This window comes from Hippocampus comes, unplaced genomic scaffold, assembly GCF_001891065.2.
Source record: "Hippocampus comes isolate QL1 unplaced genomic scaffold, H_comes_QL1_v1.1 scaffold43, whole genome shotgun sequence".
Classification (NCBI taxonomy): Eukaryota; Metazoa; Chordata; class Actinopteri; order Syngnathiformes; family Syngnathidae; genus Hippocampus; species Hippocampus comes.
Window position 1 is genome coordinate 923,931 of NW_017805276.1, and position 17,938 is coordinate 941,868.

Sequence of the window (17,938 nt, forward strand, 5' to 3'; positions counted from 1 at the left end):
GGTTGTGGGTGGGGGGGGGGGGGGCGCTCACTTGCTCTGACAAGAACACACCACAAACTGCTTTATGAAAACTGAGTCATGTTCCAATCGATGATTGAACGTGATTCACATTTTGCTGCACCTTGTACTTTGTAGTCATCACATTTTATCCACATTACTGTATGTCTAAATCAAAAACAACAAACGGTGAAATGAAAATGGTTTTATCTCAAGTGTTATTTTAATATCATATGTAGCGTGTGCTGCGCTAAATTGATACATCAGAGGCGTAACAATGGAGCCGAGGTTTTTTTAAAATAGCCCGCCCCGTTCACACAAAAAGTCACCAAAGGTGGGCATAGCGCATAAAATCATACGGCTAATGTGACAAAGGGCAATGAAATGACAAAATGTTCGGCGACATCAGCTTGACAGGTTAAATGATTTTCAAAGGGCATCGGCCGTGAGCAGTGGTGGGAAGCGACAAAAACTTTGTGATTGTACTTTAGTAGATTTTTCACATATCTGTACTTTACTTAAGTTTGACATGTTCTTCAATTGTTCGTTATTGTTGGTCCATACAGACTTTGATTACTGTGTTCATACTTGACCTGCACCAAGAGGGAAAATGAACTCGAGTTGGATTAACCCCGACAAGAAGGTCTGGTGAAATGATTGTTTTATCATCTGGTTCCTTGATATCTTCTTGGCTCTGGCAAATCTTGTTTCCTAAGACAGATCTTTTTTTTTTCCCCCCAATTAATTCCGACTTGTGTTTTTTTTCACCTCTTTGCCCCCCCCCCTCCCCCCCTAAAAAAATCAGTTCGAGAAACATTCTTCGTCAGTCCATCTGTTTCTCGGCTTGTAAAGAAATGATCACTAGCGTTAGCAGTTGTCACCTGAAACATTCTTCGTCAGTCCATCTGTTTCTCGGCTTGTAAAGAAATGATCACTAGCGTTAGCAGTTGTCACCTGTGGACTTTTCAACTCCTTTCAGGCTGGTATCTGCCGTAAATTTCTGTGTTCCCTCGCAAAAAAGTGAACATTTCCGGCTAATTTGACATTCTAATCCACTAGACAGCCCCCCCCCCCCCCGTCATCCTTCCTGGATCCAAACTTTATTACCTTTCACGCGACAATATAATGAAGCGCTTCCTTGCCACTGGGTTTCCTTCTTCAATGCCCCCAGACCAAATAAAAGAGATTTCATGTTATGATCCTGATCCCCCCGCCCCCCCATGGGAAAAAGCTCCTTCCCACCTGGGACTGTGAATGGCTACCCCACATGAGGGCAAGGGCTGCAAGCACAGGGTAAGAGCCTGAGCTCTTCGCAAACCATTATCAAACAGCGTGAGCCAAAATGCCGGGAATTACACAAGGGCCTAGACTCGTTTACTAAAGCCGAGCGGAGGGAGGAATCGAGGTCGCTTTTTGCGGTTTGTGCTCTATCTACTGTATACAGCAAAGGTTTAAGGTTTTGTTGTAATTCTACCCAGCATTTGCCCCACAAGTAGACTTTAATGTTAATAATTAGCTTGAAGGCGAGTAAATAAATGGCGGTTGACAGCAGAGTAGACGCACGCACACACAAAGTGCATTCCACACTGACACTCAAGGTCAAAATGTTGGGCTGAGAACCTTTTGGGGGGATTTTGATGTTTTACAAGTGAAATCATCTTCACTCCGTCTAGTCTCACTTCATTTACCGGGTTCAGGTAAAATAGCCGGACATTTTTGAGAACTTTAAGAACGTCTTTTGTTAAAGGTGCATAGATTGGCTAAACGGAGAAATGACATTCCATCAGTTCATATTCTTACACTAATTCATTACTAGAAACAATTCAGGAGTCTTGATTAAGGGCAAACATTTTTGGGAAAGGCAGATTAGTCAGTTTTACAAGCACACCCACCAGCCACCAACAAGAACGCTTCAGGCATTCGCACACTCAGCCGGCCCTCAATCTAGTCAACACTCACGTTTCCTTCCACATCTGGGCTTGATGGTGGCGCGAGTCCACTGTAAACGTTAACGCCAGTTCGATGATCTACAACCACGCTGCTGTCGTGTTCGTGCCTCTCCAAAGTCCGCACGGGTTGGTGGCGGGACAGCTGTGCTAAGCGCGGAGGAAGAAATTCATTGACTTCATGCGAAGTCGTTAATCACGTGCGGGGTTGTAAAATGTGTGATGTGGTTTATTCAGCGGTTTGGGCATCCGTAAAACTGATTACACTCCAGAGCACGCCAATGTGGAATGTAACGTCAGTGACGCGTATCTTTTATCAGTGCGTTGACCTCAGTTAAAGCAGAACAATCATGTCAGGTAGTGGTAAATTCTTCCCTCGCTTCCTTGTGTCAGTAGGTTAAAAAAAAAAGGGGAGGGGGGGCGGATATCACGTGGAACATATTGAAGCAATTTGTAAACTTGTTCTACTGTGAATAAAACTTTTTAAATGAATTTCAAGACTGCTTTAAGTGGCCAATTTCAAAGGATCAGTTCAAAAAATATATACAGAATAATTTGCAATCAAGCGTGGGTTTTCCTTTCTGTCACCAAATTGTTTTTTTTCTTGAAGAAGGAAATAATGAAATAAATCACAAGAGGCTAAAACAGCTCGAAAAAGACCCCCCTTTTAAAAAACAATTGGCTCGTGATAGCAGGTTGCAGTTACCGTTGAACTAATAAGCTCATTTAAACGTATGCATCAACCGACGGCCAAGTGATATGGAGGAAGCTCATAAAGACGCTGATTTCATTGAGTTTCTGTGGAGAGCAGAACAGAGGGCCTGTGACTAATGCGCGCAATTCAGTGGAAGACGTCTTTTGTTGGAAAGCTACTGTGGGGGCGCAGTAAAATGATTTACAATGAAATAAATGCTTTGGAGGAGAGTCCGAGAGCCGGAGACAATACAGTGAGGTTGTAGCGGCAACCGCAGGGTATGTCGTGTAAGAATGATACTGGCTGAATGAGTTGGGTGCACGTTGACTAGTGTTAAGTTTTTAATCGAAGATTATTGTGGGGTCTAACACGAAAAGTAATGAAGTGGCTAAAGAGACCTACATTAAAAAGACCAAAAAAAAATGTTGCTGCCATCATCTATCTATGTCCACGTCCCGATACCCACTCGGCTGGAAAAGCTGCAAAGAATGGTGATGATCCGCCCGTCCCCCCTAGAAGCCATTTAAAGCTGTACATTCTGCAAACACAGCTACATTCCTGCCAGGGGTTAAGTAGATGAGCGGGAGTCCTTATCTTTGAGAGCGCTGCCGCAGGTCTACCGATGCCTGTCCGAGCGTCAACTATCGAACTGACAGCTGAGATGTACAGCAACCTTTTAACGCCATATGATACGGCGGGCGGGATATTCCACCATGGTGTGCAAACGAGGCGGAAACTCTGAGGGCTGTCATCTAGCTGCTCTGGAAAAATAATCTATTGAAGCAACAAATTCTTCAATCAAAAAGGAGGGAGCATCCGCCACTTGAAGAATGAAAATACTTGCCCATAGGCTGCTTTTTCCTCGCTAAAACTCACAAAGGATTTGCACGCGCGCTGGTTGTGGAAGAAAAAGGACATGAACACAGCTGACTGAGTTCATAAACCTTTGACCCCGCAGAGCAACTGCATTAGATGGCCACCGCAATGTTTACCTTGACCACACACACCAAATTCGAGTTTGGCCGTGTGCATTTCGTGTGTCCAATAATCCACATTTGATCAGCAAGGGAAATACACTGAAACTCCTCTACAACGAAACCTACATGGGCGAAAATACCCCCTAGTGTGAAAAAAATGTTCATGCATGAAAGCCAATCCCACTTTTCTGCTCCAAAAGCCATTCCCACGTTGCATTGCTAAAATGGCTACGAAACAGACCTTTGCAGATCAAGGAGTTCGGAAAAGAAAAGCATTCACGCTTGAAGACAGGATAAAAGTAATAAAAATGAAAGATGGAGGAAGCAAAGTAAAAGACATTAAGCAGGAAATTGATGTAAGTGAAAGTGAATGCTGATCGTAAATTTCTTTCCCATTTTTTTCTTCCTACACTGGCTATATAAAGTGTCAAATAAGTATATGCTCATATTTATGCAGTATGTATTGGAACAAAAATAAAGAGTACACACATACGTTTTGTGTGTGTGTGTGTGTGTGTGTGTGTGTGGGTGCGTGTGTGCGTGCGTGTGTGTGTGTTTACATCTGAGATCAAATTTGCTATGGCGAAAAGCCCCCTGTTGTGAAAAATTTCTTGCTGCAAACATGATTTCGTTGTAGAGGAGTTTCACTGTAAATAAATCAATAAATTACACAAATTGCCAGAATTCCTTGTTTCCCCATTTGTTCCTGAACAAGCACCCAGCCATCAATAACAAGGAAGTTAAGTCACCCTAACACTACTCCCAACTGGGTCAAAATAAATGTGAACAAGCTGCAAACCGTGCGGTTGAGTGTACAATACGATCAGTGCACGGTCTGGACTTTGAAAGAAAAAGGAATACTAAAGTGGATGACATACATTTATTTCTTCCAGCCAAACGAAAGCTGAACCGAGGAAAAAAAGGGAACCATTGACACATTTGTACTCTTCAGCCAGAGAGGAAACCCAGCGCCAAATGTTGAGTGAAGAGGAGGCGGGGACAGAACAGGCTAACAGATACAAAGAGCCACTGTGTCAAAGCCGTGGCTCTGCGACTAAAGATAATCAACACTAAAATAATATGACATTTGATCCCGCCCCCCACACCTTCTTTTATCCCCCCCCGTGCATGCTAAGTCATCACCGCAGGACGGACAAACTATCTTAGCGGTCTGCGTCTTTGACACATTCTGCTTTGATGTGTGCGAGCACGCAGCGGTCTGGCGGAGGTTGGCAGAGCTCCACAGACACACAAAGACGCTCTGAGCCAAACAAGACCGTAGGAGGACTGCTCAATGCCTCGCCAAGCCATTACTTTTGTCTAATTGTTCCACTCGCGGCCTTTCTCCATTTTGGTTCGCTCTCCTACGCACAGGAGGGACTTAGAGTGACAAATTAAAAGCTTTGGCTATACTGTGAGACTGTATGATCAGATGAAGCGTGCACGGCTCATAAAAAAAAAAAAAAAAGTAAAGCTGCCTTGGGCTCACCTTCCCCCATTGGACCCTGGTGGAAAACAGAATGGGACCCCTCAGGCATGGCACTCAGGCCTTTTGGAGCTGAAAAAGAAAACAAAGGGTCAAAAAAAGACCGAACATACGTCATGTCTAGACTTACAGCATATACTGTAAATCAGAGAAATGGTGATCCTTGCTGGTATTTTCCTTTAGTACTGTAGATAAGCAAGTCTCGTGGGTTTTATTTTTTCTTTTCTTTCATTTCATTTTAATCAGGCATCAGCAGGCATAGCGGAGTGAGGCCAAAGGGTTACTGGACCTTACTAGAAGTAAAAAAAGGAAATTCTTGTCATTCCGCCTCCTCCGTGCTGTGGGTTTGCTCATGCCAACTAACTTTGCAATGTATAGTGTAGCCTGGGTAGAGGTATGCAGGGTGGAGACTGTGATATGAGCTCATACTAATTCGAGAGAGAAAGGGCAGTGCACCCAGTGGGGAGAACGGACTCTCGAGAGCATCGACCACCGCAGAAGCGTTGCATCCTGTTCGGATCGGGGCCAAGTATCAATTCGACAACATTCTTATGATATTATGAAGATAAAAATAAAGTCTGCCGTTACAATACCCATAAATGTATTTTTACATGGCTATGGGGAGTGCATAGTTCTGGTGTGGTTCTCAACGGAGCAGCTGAGGTTGTAACTTGGTGGGGTTTCTTTTTTCTCTTCACCCTCTCACCTCATTGGATGAACTTCAAGATTTACGGTATGGGACGGCATGATCAGCTGTTTTGGGACAGTTCTTCTCTAGGGCAGCGTTCGCCAACGTTTTCGCCGACTAGTTTCACGTAAAGAGACATTTTGACGGACTGGCGTGGACGATATGCAGTGAGACAGAGACGCCCAAGGAGCCCACCCACTCGTCGTCAGATACTGTCGCTGTCCCGCATGCGGATTAATTAATCCAAGAAAATCTAAATGGGCTCATACCTTGTTCGGAAAATTATTTGGTAGGCAAATGTGCAGCAATTCACATAAATTTGGTGCTCTTTTAATATTTGCTGTGTACATGTGCATCAGCACACCTCTTTTGCGCACCCCTGGCTAAAAGTCATTTGGGAACTAGCCCAGTGTGCAAAAATCTGTTAAACAAGTTATTGTTCATTTCATGTACGTACATCATTTCTTTTGCTTTTTCTTTTTCCAAAAGACTCATCTGAGATCAAAAGCTCCACTCTCTGGTGTCATGCATTTTTCCGATCCCTCATGCTAGGATGAGGTGCGCCCCCCCTCACAACAAATCGACAGCCAGTTCCTCTCTGGTTTCTTGCCGTACATTAACATGGATCACTGTGCATGAGAACTTATTCATTTGTGATTCCTAGTCAGCCCGAGGCCTTCAAAACATTACATTCTTGGGCCAGCAAGATCAGAGGAGCAGAAATTATTCGGGGATTAGGATTGCATTGTTCCATTTGCTTTCGCTGGCCACTGTGCCGATCTGACAGCCTAGCCAGCCGAGGCTAAAGTGAGCCCATTGCCAGGAGGCGTGCCAATTAAGATGTGCAGGAACGCAAAGAGGAATGTCACAGAGCTGGCCACTCAGTACTCAAGAGAACTGCTTCTTTGCGAGAAAGGTGCCGTCTGGATTTCTATAAAATTGAGTTAAAAAAAAATCACTATTACTCGATACAAATGCAAAACCATTGCAACAAAATGAGTAGTTCAGCCCGAGCTTTATCATAGATATGATGGAGCAAATGAGATGGTAAATGATCCCAGCCATGCCGATGTCAACACAGCACTATGCTGCCTCAGTGGCCGCCTTTACAAATGAGGACTATCCATATAGATTTGGTTGCAACTTGGGCCAATTGAGTTTGAAGTACGTGTACCTTGTGTGTAATTTGCTCAAGTGGTGCTCATGTTTTGAGTGTAGGCTTTGAACTTGTCTTAGCCAAGTCATGAAATCCTAATAATCCCACCGACAATGACCTCTGATCTCACCCCACTTGCCCATGTCCAGACAAACGATGCTAATCTTTGTATGGTCAACGGAAGGCGCTGAGGGGGGGGAAATCTGAAAAATAAAACGGACCGCCTGGGTTAAAAAAAAAAGTTTTCCCATCATGCCTTATCAAAGAGTGATAAATGTTGTCTGACAAGAAGAAATCCAGCTGATGAAAAATGGCGCTTGAAGTAGTTTAGGCGAGGGGTGGCCAACCAGTCAGAGAATAAGAGCCAATTTTTTTTACTGTGTTACTACAAAGAGCCACATCTTACACATGCGCATCACACACACACACACACACACACACACACACACACACACACACACACACACACACACACACACACACTTCCTCCTCCCAGCCCTTGCAGTCGACTTGGGACCATTTCGCTGGCTCCCGGTCGATTGCGATCGACATATTGGGCACCCCTGCCTTAAAAACAGAGGTAATTCACTGACTAGCTTAGCGTTTAGCGCCGTTGTTTGCGCATGAGCTGTGATTCAGTCATCTGATTGGTTGCCCTCTATGTCAATCAAGTAACGGGATTGATGATAGGCCGACGTAGTGCGTTACGTGTATTTAGCATCTTTGTTTGAATGGCAGCCCCACTGCCGAGGTGTTTTTGACGCTTGTTGTGTGAAAGCCCGGGAGCCGCACTGAACCAGCCAAAGAAGCGCATGCGGGTCGCGAACCGCGGGTTGGCCACCCCTGGTTTAGGACATTACAAAGTCTGAGCATCCCACATCCTGTAAAGACAGAATTAAACAATGCTAACTCATTAGCTGACATATCACTATTCCATATTTTTGTTTTCCAAAGGGAGAGGACATGGCCAAAGAAAAGAGGCCTTACAGTCCAATATTTATGCTAAATTGACCACCTGTGCTTGAACTAGCTGCCAATTTGCCCAAATGCAGAGCGCTTGGTTCCCACAGCTGATGGATGCATTACCCGCAGAGCAAGGGAGTCAGCAATTTTCTCCCTAATAGGAGACAGATGCAAGTCAGGCCATTCCGATGGTATTAAACAAAAGAGCACCGATGGACCACTTCTTCCTTGTTCCTCTAATTGCCGGGCTTCACGCTAATCCATTGCTCGGATGCCTTTCTTGAAAGCAAAACAAAAGTGTGCAAGGGGATGGATGAGAAAACATGCACAGGTGAGCATGGACAGTGAACCATGACCAAAAAAAAAAAACCCTCCGAGAACATTTTTCACCATTTAATGAGGCATCTGGATAGTTGGTGAAGTGAAACCAGTTAGCCCGTCTATAGAGGAAGCTGGGGCAAAAACGATACTTCTCCCTTCTCTGCCATTTTCAGTGGGGGGTAACAGAGGAGGGGGAAGTACACGGAGAACTGAAAGGCACTGACCCAAAAGAAACATCTGATTGCAGATCATTTAACCTAATCAAACTGACAGCTTGAGTTTTATTTTAGTGAGAAAAAAATCAGGGTAGAAAAGCGACAATTTCCTCACTGCCTGGACCCGGGGTTAGAAATGCATGAGTACAAACAGCAGAGTTTTATCCCAAGCTGTAAAATATTTTTATATTTACTGCTTCACAAGGATTTAGTTCAAAGTCCTCAAAGCGAAGCGAGTCATTCCGGATTGCTCTTCTTCCCTTGTGACTGAGCACCAAGTGGATGATGCGAAGACTGCTGCCAACTCAGAGCAAAGTGATGTGCAAGTAGGCACTTAATGACTCTTTTAAGCAACAATTATGGGCCCCATATTGACGTTTGGTCATGCAGAACAAGCTGATGGGAGAAAAAGATAAAAATACTTCGGAGAGCTCCTGCTCTCTCAGGGATGAGCTAACCGTGTCAAGTTGCATTCGCCGTCTGCCCCAAAATGGCCCTGTCGGATATCTTCAGTCAGACATGGTGGGGACAGACTAAAAGGGGCACCGATGGTCAGGGCTTGTTTATCTGGAAAACAAATATGAATGCAACCCGATGACACAGCAAGCAAGAGACTATTGGCCAAATGTATTTATTTATTTTTAATATTTCAGCGCTGGTGCTATGTTTATCTTGCAGGACCCTCCCTCTTACCTCGTCTTCCTCAGCGAAGAATGCCACCCAGAGACCGTCTTTCCCACATTACTCCTGCAGTTTACTGTATCGCCTCGCACACAGGCCACAAGAGACGAACGGCTTTCTATTCACAGGGGTAAACAATACACCCTGAGCCTCTCTCTTCATCTCAATCCAATCCTCACTTTCGACAAAAGCACTGCCCACACAGACACAACAAATGAGCCACTTATTTGACTCCACCGCATTTTTGAACAGACGTCGCGGTCAGCGAGTAACACCCACAGAGCACCATGAACACTACTGCCCAGGTACTGCACGTGCAATTGAGGATGGTGTTTTTGTTTCATGTGAAACAAACAAAAAAATAAATAAATAAGGTTGCAGCTTTTACTCAGTTATTGCCATGTCACCATACCCCACATCCCTCACATTGTTTGCAGGTAAAGGGCAAGGCTGTCAGATAATCGTCAGCTACCCATTTGAGCATTTGTGGGACTTGCAGCTGCTTTGTGCCTTCAAGTGGATTTGGCAGGACTGCAACGATATAAAAACACAGACTTGACCTTCATATGGCGCCTGGAATGCTAAATCACTTATGGCACACGCTCCGCCATTTTCAAACAAACAATGCTGTCGTATGTTTGTCTCAAATGTTCCCTTTTGACTCTCGACGTGTGAATCTACCCGGAGCTGGCAAAAGCTGCAACTTTAGGCGATTTCAAGCCTCAACCAAACACTAAAAACACTAAAAATGTGAAGACAATTCTGATGCATGTCAAAATTAGGTCAGGTAATTTCATCACGGATGCAGCCTCCTAAAGTTCTGCAAAAATGAGATATGTGACAGAGCTAAGGTCCAAGAAACACTTGGGCAGTTTCCTCTCTAGACCACCTGGATGGTGGCTGCTAATTGTATTGGGGGAAACATTTGCGCTTGAAATGATCTTGAGATATTGTCTGCGAGGTCAAGTGGGGTCAAAAAGGGAGAAGATGGAACTTTTCGCCAGTAGCTGATTGATTTTGGTCTTTTATTCTTTGGCAGCTGGTCATTGACCTCGCTCAGCTTGCATTTTGAAAGAAGAAACTTGCGGGATCACACTGAGGCACTCATTAGAGAAGAACAATTGGCTTTGGCTGGGCTAAATGTGGGCACCATGGGGGGTAAGCAAGCAAGAGGAAATGGCAAATGATTCTGTGGGATCAAGCGCCTTAGCTATTCTCACAGGATTGGACCTTAAACATAAAAGCTACTCACACACACACACACACACACACACAAAAGAGTGAAGCAACTGAGCAAAGTTCGCATAACTGAAAGTGTCCAGTTCAAACGCAAACATCTCTTATCTCACTGAAACTCACGCCCCCAAACAGGACTCCCAAACGTTGAAATTGTGAAATTACAAACACGCACACACTCACTCAAAAGCAATTCGGCACAGTACTACAGTACGAATAAATCTTTACGCCATGTATGCCAGAGTTCCACATTGAGGGGCAGCTCGTCAGGAATGTGCTGCACTGTTTTGCATAACTGAGCCAAAGAAGGCTCGTGGCTGGGAAACAGTAACGAGACATATGCTGAAATGTAGAACTTACTACAGTATGTAGTTGTAGCTTTGACTTGAGGACGGAAGCGTTTTCAAAGGTCCTCTTGTAACCGTTACAACAAAGCTAGTTTATGACCATCACGTTCGAAAACAACATCAATAGGCACCCATTCATATCAACAATATTAACTACAGCTTCAAATGCTCTTTACATTTGACGTAATTGTCCAATTACTTGCAGCAAAAAGAGCGTCAAGTTAAAAAAATCGCTCCGTGCGTTGAATGTGGCTCACGTACCGAATTGGCTAGTTTCTTGCGTTCCGACGACCTTTTGCCAGGAGTAAAAGTTTGACTCGGTAGTTTCTTGACAATAATACCAGTGGTACGCCGTTATTTCCTTAATTTCTACATGTTAAAGTCCCACGGACATTCACATCTTCAGGCATGTCTCTCGCTCGCCCAGATTGCAACTGCCTGAACCGTCTCATCTTTTTCAAGGGAAGCAAAGTATAGATGCGTTCAAATTCTATCGGAAAAACGTAAATTATCGTGTGAAACAATGTCAGACAAAGGTCAATTTTAGCAACTTCCAGACGATTTAATCACCATAAAACATATTATTATTAATATATACCTGTAAATTAATATCTAGGTTAGCATTTATGTGCAAAGCGACTTCCAACATGCCCCATTACCGTAAGATTATGAAATATACGAGGACTGTGAATGTATCAAACGGACTACTGCTTTGACATCCGTTGTTTTCCTCCTAACATCTGGCAGGCAGCGCAAAGTTATTAACTACAAAAATAAATATCTGTACTCAAACGGACCCTTATTTTTAACCATCTATTTACTTCAATTTTGATCCTTTGCATGTGTATATCAACGTACTGGCCCACCAAATTCTCCCTTGTTTGGTTTTGGAATGAAAGTAAAATATTTTAATAATACATCACCCTACATTTAACAAAAAAAAAACACACACACACACACATAAACGTAAGCATAAAAGCAGATTGTTCAAATGCGCATGTGTGATATATATTTTCATTCTCTTTCTCATAGTGCTGTTTTGTAAAGGACAGTCTTTGGCGGCGTTGTGAATAGACAAAACGAATTGTAACGCTTACAATTACATTTATGAGGGTCAGGTCATCTGAAAGTTTGGCTCACAAAAGAGGGCTTCAGTGAATCGGTTGGGCTGTATAATTTATGTGACGCTGATTAAAAGAACGTTTTTGCTTCGACTAAATTCTCCCCCTCTGCTTTTCTCCTTCCGTGCAAGATTATGCTGAATGTTTTAGCGAGAGCCTTCGGACAATACAAAGTATAACTGTCACTGTTCGGAACTAAAAGTATTGAGACTCCACCATTAAAATAATATTACAGGAAGCGCGTTTCAAACAGGTTCTCATTAACTATAAAACAATACAACTTCAACCCCAACTCAAGTTCATTGCGATCATTCAACACACCAACACTGCTATCTGCTGGTCAAAAAGGGCAACGATGACTGTCCATATTCTTATTTGAAAACAGGTAGTTAATAAAATTGCATGTAGAGTTCATGCAATTTAATTAAATTGCATGTACAGTACTCTTGGGAAATGGAGGGAAGGTCCCAGGACATCAAAACGTGCTGCCATAGCTTTGATTACGTTGCAAAAAAACTAAATAAATACATAAATAAAAGCGAAATTATTAGATGATAACGAGCTGGTCACCTGTATGTATTTTTTCCTGTTTTACAGTAAAAGTTAAGTTTTCAGAAAAATACTCAAGCACAGATACAGGACCTGAAAAATGTATTTGTGCTCAGTACTTCCCATCAGTAATTACCAGCATTAGAATATCAACACTCCCTAACCAGGCTGACAGGTGTCAAAACTAATCGACAGCTGAGCAATTATAAAATTCATCAACCAATAATTTGTCAATCAAGTAATCATTTATCAAGTAATTGTTAAAATTGTCCAAATTGTGCAAATATCTGCTTTAACTTTGGAAAACAATGAGTGAACCAGTCATTGAACCCGGTTCAAAGCGCTTAGTGGATTGCTGTATTTTTTTTTTCTTCAAAACAATAAGCAATACCATATAATAATTAGTTAATGAAGAGTCTGAGGAAAAACAGTTTGGTAGACTTTAATGTAAAATGAAATTTTGTCCAAAGATTCAATTAATCGATGGTATAATCAATAGAATAATCAATTCCAAAACCATTCAATAGTGACAGCCCAAGTATCAATCCGAACACTCCTGCAATATGAAATACTTCTTTTTGAGGACATGGATCAAGTATTCTACGACCCGTAAGTCAATCTTTTATGCTCAAACAAGATGAAACATTTCTAGCATGTGGAGGTAATTCTTTTATTTGGCTTAACCATCATGACACTGCTCAAGACAACAACTTGGGTCACGTGATCAACAAGGCTATTTTATTTAGGTATGTATTAGCATGCATTAAGCCGGCTATAAAAACACTTTTAAAAACAAAACATTCCTTCTAAAATCTCTTTAATCAAGATTATGGATTGTTCCTATGTTATTCAGATCATCCAAGGGAGTAAAAAGTAGAAGATAAAGCATGACAAGTCAGACAGGAGATGTCAGTGAGTTAAAAGGAGCATGACATCAAGCTCAAGTGTTGCGTTTGAAGAAAGACGACTTTTACTTTGAAGTAACAGGCTATTATGAAGCGGGGCTAAATGAAGTATGCAGAGGTCATCTAACAGATGAAATGAATCAAGTTCCCTGTTAATCTAAATGTTTAGTCGACAAAACAGTGTTAAAAACAAACTTGAGTGAAAATCAAATATTTAAACATCACACTTAACATTTTCAAAGACACTGCGCCTCCTGTACATATATTGCCTTGACAAACTTTACACACACAAAACAGTTCCACGTGTGGAATGAGAAGACCTGGTTGTCTCTCATCAATCAGAGTTCATTCAGTAAATGGCACGGCTCTGGCGTCTGCTCTGGGGTCAGATGGGCTTGGTGGTACTGTTGTAGACCAGATGCTCCCTGTCTTCTATGGAGGTGAGCGGAGCGTTGTTGACAGGCACACGGTGGTGCTGTGGCGACTTCTTCTTTCCTTTCATGAAGCAATACAACAGGATGCCCAATAGGATGACAATGGCGATAGCCAGGACAGCTACTATTGCTATAACACCTGGAAAGGATCAATGGTTCATTTGATGGAAGAAAAAAATGAAAAGATAACAATTTGGGGAATGTTTCATTTCAATTTGAATTGTAAATTACAAGGACAGTTCCATACCTGTCTTGCTTTCTGACACTCTACGCTCAAACTCCTCTCTTCTTGCAAACACATCTTTTTCTGGGGGAAAAAAAAACAGATCAACAGAAGCAGGAAAAACTAAAGAATTTAATTTGACTCAAATACTGCTGGCTCCTTCCATACGAGGGAATGCTGAGCTCGAGTTAATTTCATCTAACTTGAACCTATTCTCAATCGTTCCTTTGCACAAGCACGGCTGATGGTTAAATCATTACTGACAAGTTAATCAAAAATATGGCTATTTTTGTTTTTGCAATGTGGGTTGACACATTGACCAAGAGACTGAATTATGAAGAATCGGCTTGATGAAAGTATCTTGTCTTCAAATTAAACTATAGGAGAGGACCTACCGAGATGCAATTACAATAATGGAGCATATTTTAAATTTTAATCTAGACCAACTGCATTTTAAAGCGTGGATAGGAGCTAATAGTTGGTCAACATTAAATAGCGCTGGTCTATTTGGTCCAATGAGGAAAAAGAAATTGCTGTTGTTACGATGCAATCCACACAATCTCACAATGTTTTAATGTTAAACAGATTATCATTGCTGAAGGATTTGCTGTAATTGCATTGTTATGCTTTTCTTCATACAGCCCTGCTGAGCACATCTTAAAGCAACAGAACACAAAATTATTACAGCTGAATTTTCCTTTGATCCCCCTCCTCCTGGGGCTATCAATTTTTACCAAGTGTTGGCAAAAGCAAAGTAGGCCTCCATTACCAGTCCAAACTAAAGCTTTAATTCAACAATAGAGCTTAAGTGCTTAAGGAAAATAAACGGCTGATTGACTGACATGAATGCTACACACTGCTCGTGCGTTTTAAAATATCCACTTCATGAAAGGTGCGAAGTCAGTGAGTACCAAGGTTTTTATTTTTAGAAATGCAGGGTATTTGTTGGGTGTGAGAGTAAAAAAAAAAAAAGCAGAGAACTCAAAGTGCAATAATTGCAGTGCATAATACTGCTTTGAAGGTTACATGCAGAGTGTGCCAGTGCTAAAAATAAACAGGCCAGGACACACATTAACTGCAGTGCATAATGCTGCTTTGAAGGTTACATGCAGAGTGTGCTAGTGCTAAAAATAAACAGGCCAGGACACACATTAACATCACAACGGAAAGTAAAGCCAATGTTTAACTTACGATCTGTCCATCATTGCAAAAACAAAAAACAAAAACAAATTTCAGTTGTTCTTAAAACATGTGAATAGCTGTCCTTCCATGTACTGCCTGGTCTTAATTTAGCTTCAATTCGGGAGATGGGGTCAATTGTCAGCCGCAATTGGCAAAGACAAAAACGGAGGACATGTTTGTTGTTGTTTGTGCCGATTAGTTTTATGAAGGGAAAAAGTCGTTTCCTGTCATTTTCATTTTGTTTCTTAAACATGTTATTTTGTCACCCAAAATTTTTCCCAATTTTTTTCATTTTCTTTAACTACAATAAACCTTGTCGAGTACCACCCACCTGTCACACCTCTGCAGACCTTGAGATTTTTTTCCCCAATTTTAGTTTTCATTTTCTTCAACTACAATAAACCTTGTCGCGTACCACCCACCTGTCACACCTCTGCAGACCTTGAGGCAGCCCTCCTTGGTGTCAAATCGATTTTCGTTACCCTGGCACCCGCCGTAGTTGAAGAGACTGCAGTCCTGCTGGAGAGGGTTGTAGTACCACTTACTGAGAGTGTCCCTGCAGCTGCCTGTCTGTGGGGGCTCAGTGCAGCGCACTGACAACAACAGGGAATGACAATGAAATCATCACAAATTGTTCAATACATCATCGCGCTTTCACAACAGCCGTAGCTGTAACAAAACACTTTTCAGAACATGAAATAAAATGAGATTCTACGACTATAATCTTGTCTAGGGAATTATAAAAAAAAAAAAAAATACTACAATCTCGTCTAGGGAATTAAAAAATAAATAAATAAAATAAAATAAATAAATCACCTTTTTGCTCATCCACTGGAATCTTCAGCAAAATCTGAAATGTGTTGTCCACTGAAATACAAGAAAATATATAAATTGAGGTAAGCCTAAATTTCACCCATGTGAGCTTAACGAGTTATAAAAAAAAAAAAAAAAACATAAATTGAGATAAGCCTAAATTTCATCCATGTGAGATTAACGAGTGATTAAAAAAAAAAAATCACGACAGCTTCTTACAATCCTTGCATTTTTGCTCATCTGAGACGTCGCTACATTGAGCGGTTGAGTCACACTCCAAGCCGGGTTCCAAACAGCAGCCGTTTGCACAAGTGAACTGCTCGGGGGTGCATGCGACGCCACACTTTTCTGCCAGTGAACACGTAGAAAAAGCACCATCAAAAAGAAAACATGTTACAGTCTAGAAAATTGAATACTATGAGTAAAAACAACTCTGTCACGGGGTACAATCGCGACATACCTCGTTGATCTGGAACTGGTAAACCTCTACCACTACCCCTTTTTTCTGAGGAAAAAAAACAAAACAAAACCTAAGATAGTATTCACCAGACAACAAGTGGAGACATTCAGTGGCCCAGAAAGACAGTGGGATGGGTCCTGGAACACTCATTATCAATTATCATGATTGCCCGATGATCGGGTTTGCTGCAATTCAAATTTCGAATCATTGGTCATCTGTGTCGCAACGTCACGACATGGAAATTGCACAAGAGCTTTGACAAAAATAATAAATAAAAAAAACATTTGGTTCATTTTATGTAGATATTTGGACAAAATAATTGATGTACAGTGGTCCCTTGCTATAGCGGAGTTCACCTTTCAGGGACTGACTAAATTGTGGAATTTCTTTTTTTTTTTTTTAATACAGTATAAGTGCAATTTTGCATGCTGTTTTTTTACAGCGTACAGCCCGCATCTGTCCTAAATGACTTCCTGTACTTTTTACAGTGTCATTTTGCACGTTTTTTTATTAAAGCGGACAATCTTGTTCACGTGCAACTGGCGGACAGGAAAATATGACTAAAAGTCAACCTTTTGCTTTTCGAATGAAGGACCACCATGAGCAACAATTGTGGGTGAACCACCGATTGTCGTTTCCGGCGTGCATATATTTCTAATGCACGCAAACATATGCAAAGAGCATCATTTGCAATTTAAAAGCAACGTGTACCCAGGCCTGTTATGTAGACAAGAGCATCATATCCACAAAAAAAAAAAAAAAAAAAACCCTGAGAAATGTCAAAAAATCCGCACACTATAAATGCATAATTGGAAGAGAAGTTAAACATACCCGTGCCATAGCACGCATTTGTGCATTCGTCCTTCGAAAGATAGTTATTCAGGTTTTCCCTGCAGCCGCCGAACACAAACCCCTCGCACTTCTGCGAAGCGGCGTTGTAGTGCCACCGGGGGAAGGCACCGCGACATGGTCCAATCTTCTTTGGAGCCATACAGTGATCTGCAGGAAGTGAAGGGAATTGTTAGGTGATTTTTTTTTTCTTCTTTTAACAGGTACTTGAAAACATCGGCGGAAGAAACTGTTTTCCATATTCAAATGTTTATAATTATTCATATCCAAACGAGGCATCATGAAAAGATATTTCCCTGTTCTCCTGCAACAACCAGTACACTTACTCTAACTTGCTCATGTCTCCTTCTGAATCAATGTAGACCAGACACCACCAACAAAAGTTACTGTCTCCATAAGGTGATCGTGTTTTTCTTATTGGGTTTTTTTTGGAGCTCTTCCCAACATTCAACAATTTGTGTCTGCTTTTAGAAGTACAGACTACACAAGACAGCATTGTGTATAGAGACATGTGAAAAGAGGATGCTTGTTTCAACCGTGTGGGACACAAAAGGAGATGTAGTTTGTCAGTCTGTGGGTGGCTGACGAGAAACACACCGCGCTCATCTTACATGACCTTACAAAGAGCTGCCTTTGACTCGACACCAGATGTGAACTGAAAGCTGCCATTTTCTTCTGTTTTAACCAGCTCATGA

The 17,938-nt window shown here is 41.9% G+C and overlaps 2 protein-coding genes across 5 annotated transcripts in view; both read right to left on the reverse strand.

The window, feature by feature from the left end:
* The window catches only part of LOC109516020 (pleckstrin homology domain-containing family G member 3-like), a 30,291-nt gene extending 19,113 nt beyond the window's left edge, over positions 1–11,178 (reverse strand). For 2 of the 3 annotated variants that reach the window (XM_019870185.1, XM_019870183.1), the window contains exons 1-2: positions 10,969–11,178; positions 5,104–5,172 (exon numbers count right to left, since the gene is read on the reverse strand). In XM_019870185.1, the coding sequence (XP_019725744.1) occupies positions 5,104–5,152 (49 nt within the window). In that variant the 5' untranslated portion in view covers positions 5,153–5,172; positions 10,969–11,178. Of the gene's footprint in view, positions 1–5,103; positions 5,173–10,720; positions 10,885–10,968 lie in introns of those variants that run through there. The other variant, XM_019870184.1, reaches the window with a different exon arrangement.
* A 1,848-nt stretch (positions 11,179–13,026) lies between these two features.
* Positions 13,027–17,938, reverse strand: part of spint1a (serine peptidase inhibitor, Kunitz type 1 a) — a 12,216-nt gene continuing 7,304 nt past the window's right edge. The window contains exons 7-10 of one of the 2 annotated variants that reach the window (XM_019870187.1): positions 15,938–15,988; positions 15,544–15,714; positions 13,964–14,023; positions 13,027–13,855 (exon numbers count right to left, since the gene is read on the reverse strand). In XM_019870187.1, coding sequence (XP_019725746.1) covers positions 13,668–13,855; positions 13,964–14,023; positions 15,544–15,714; positions 15,938–15,988 — 470 coding nt within the window. In that variant the 3' untranslated portion in view covers positions 13,027–13,667. The remainder of the gene's footprint in view (positions 13,856–13,963; positions 14,024–15,543; positions 15,715–15,937; positions 15,989–17,938) is intronic. The other variant, XM_019870186.1, reaches the window with a different exon arrangement.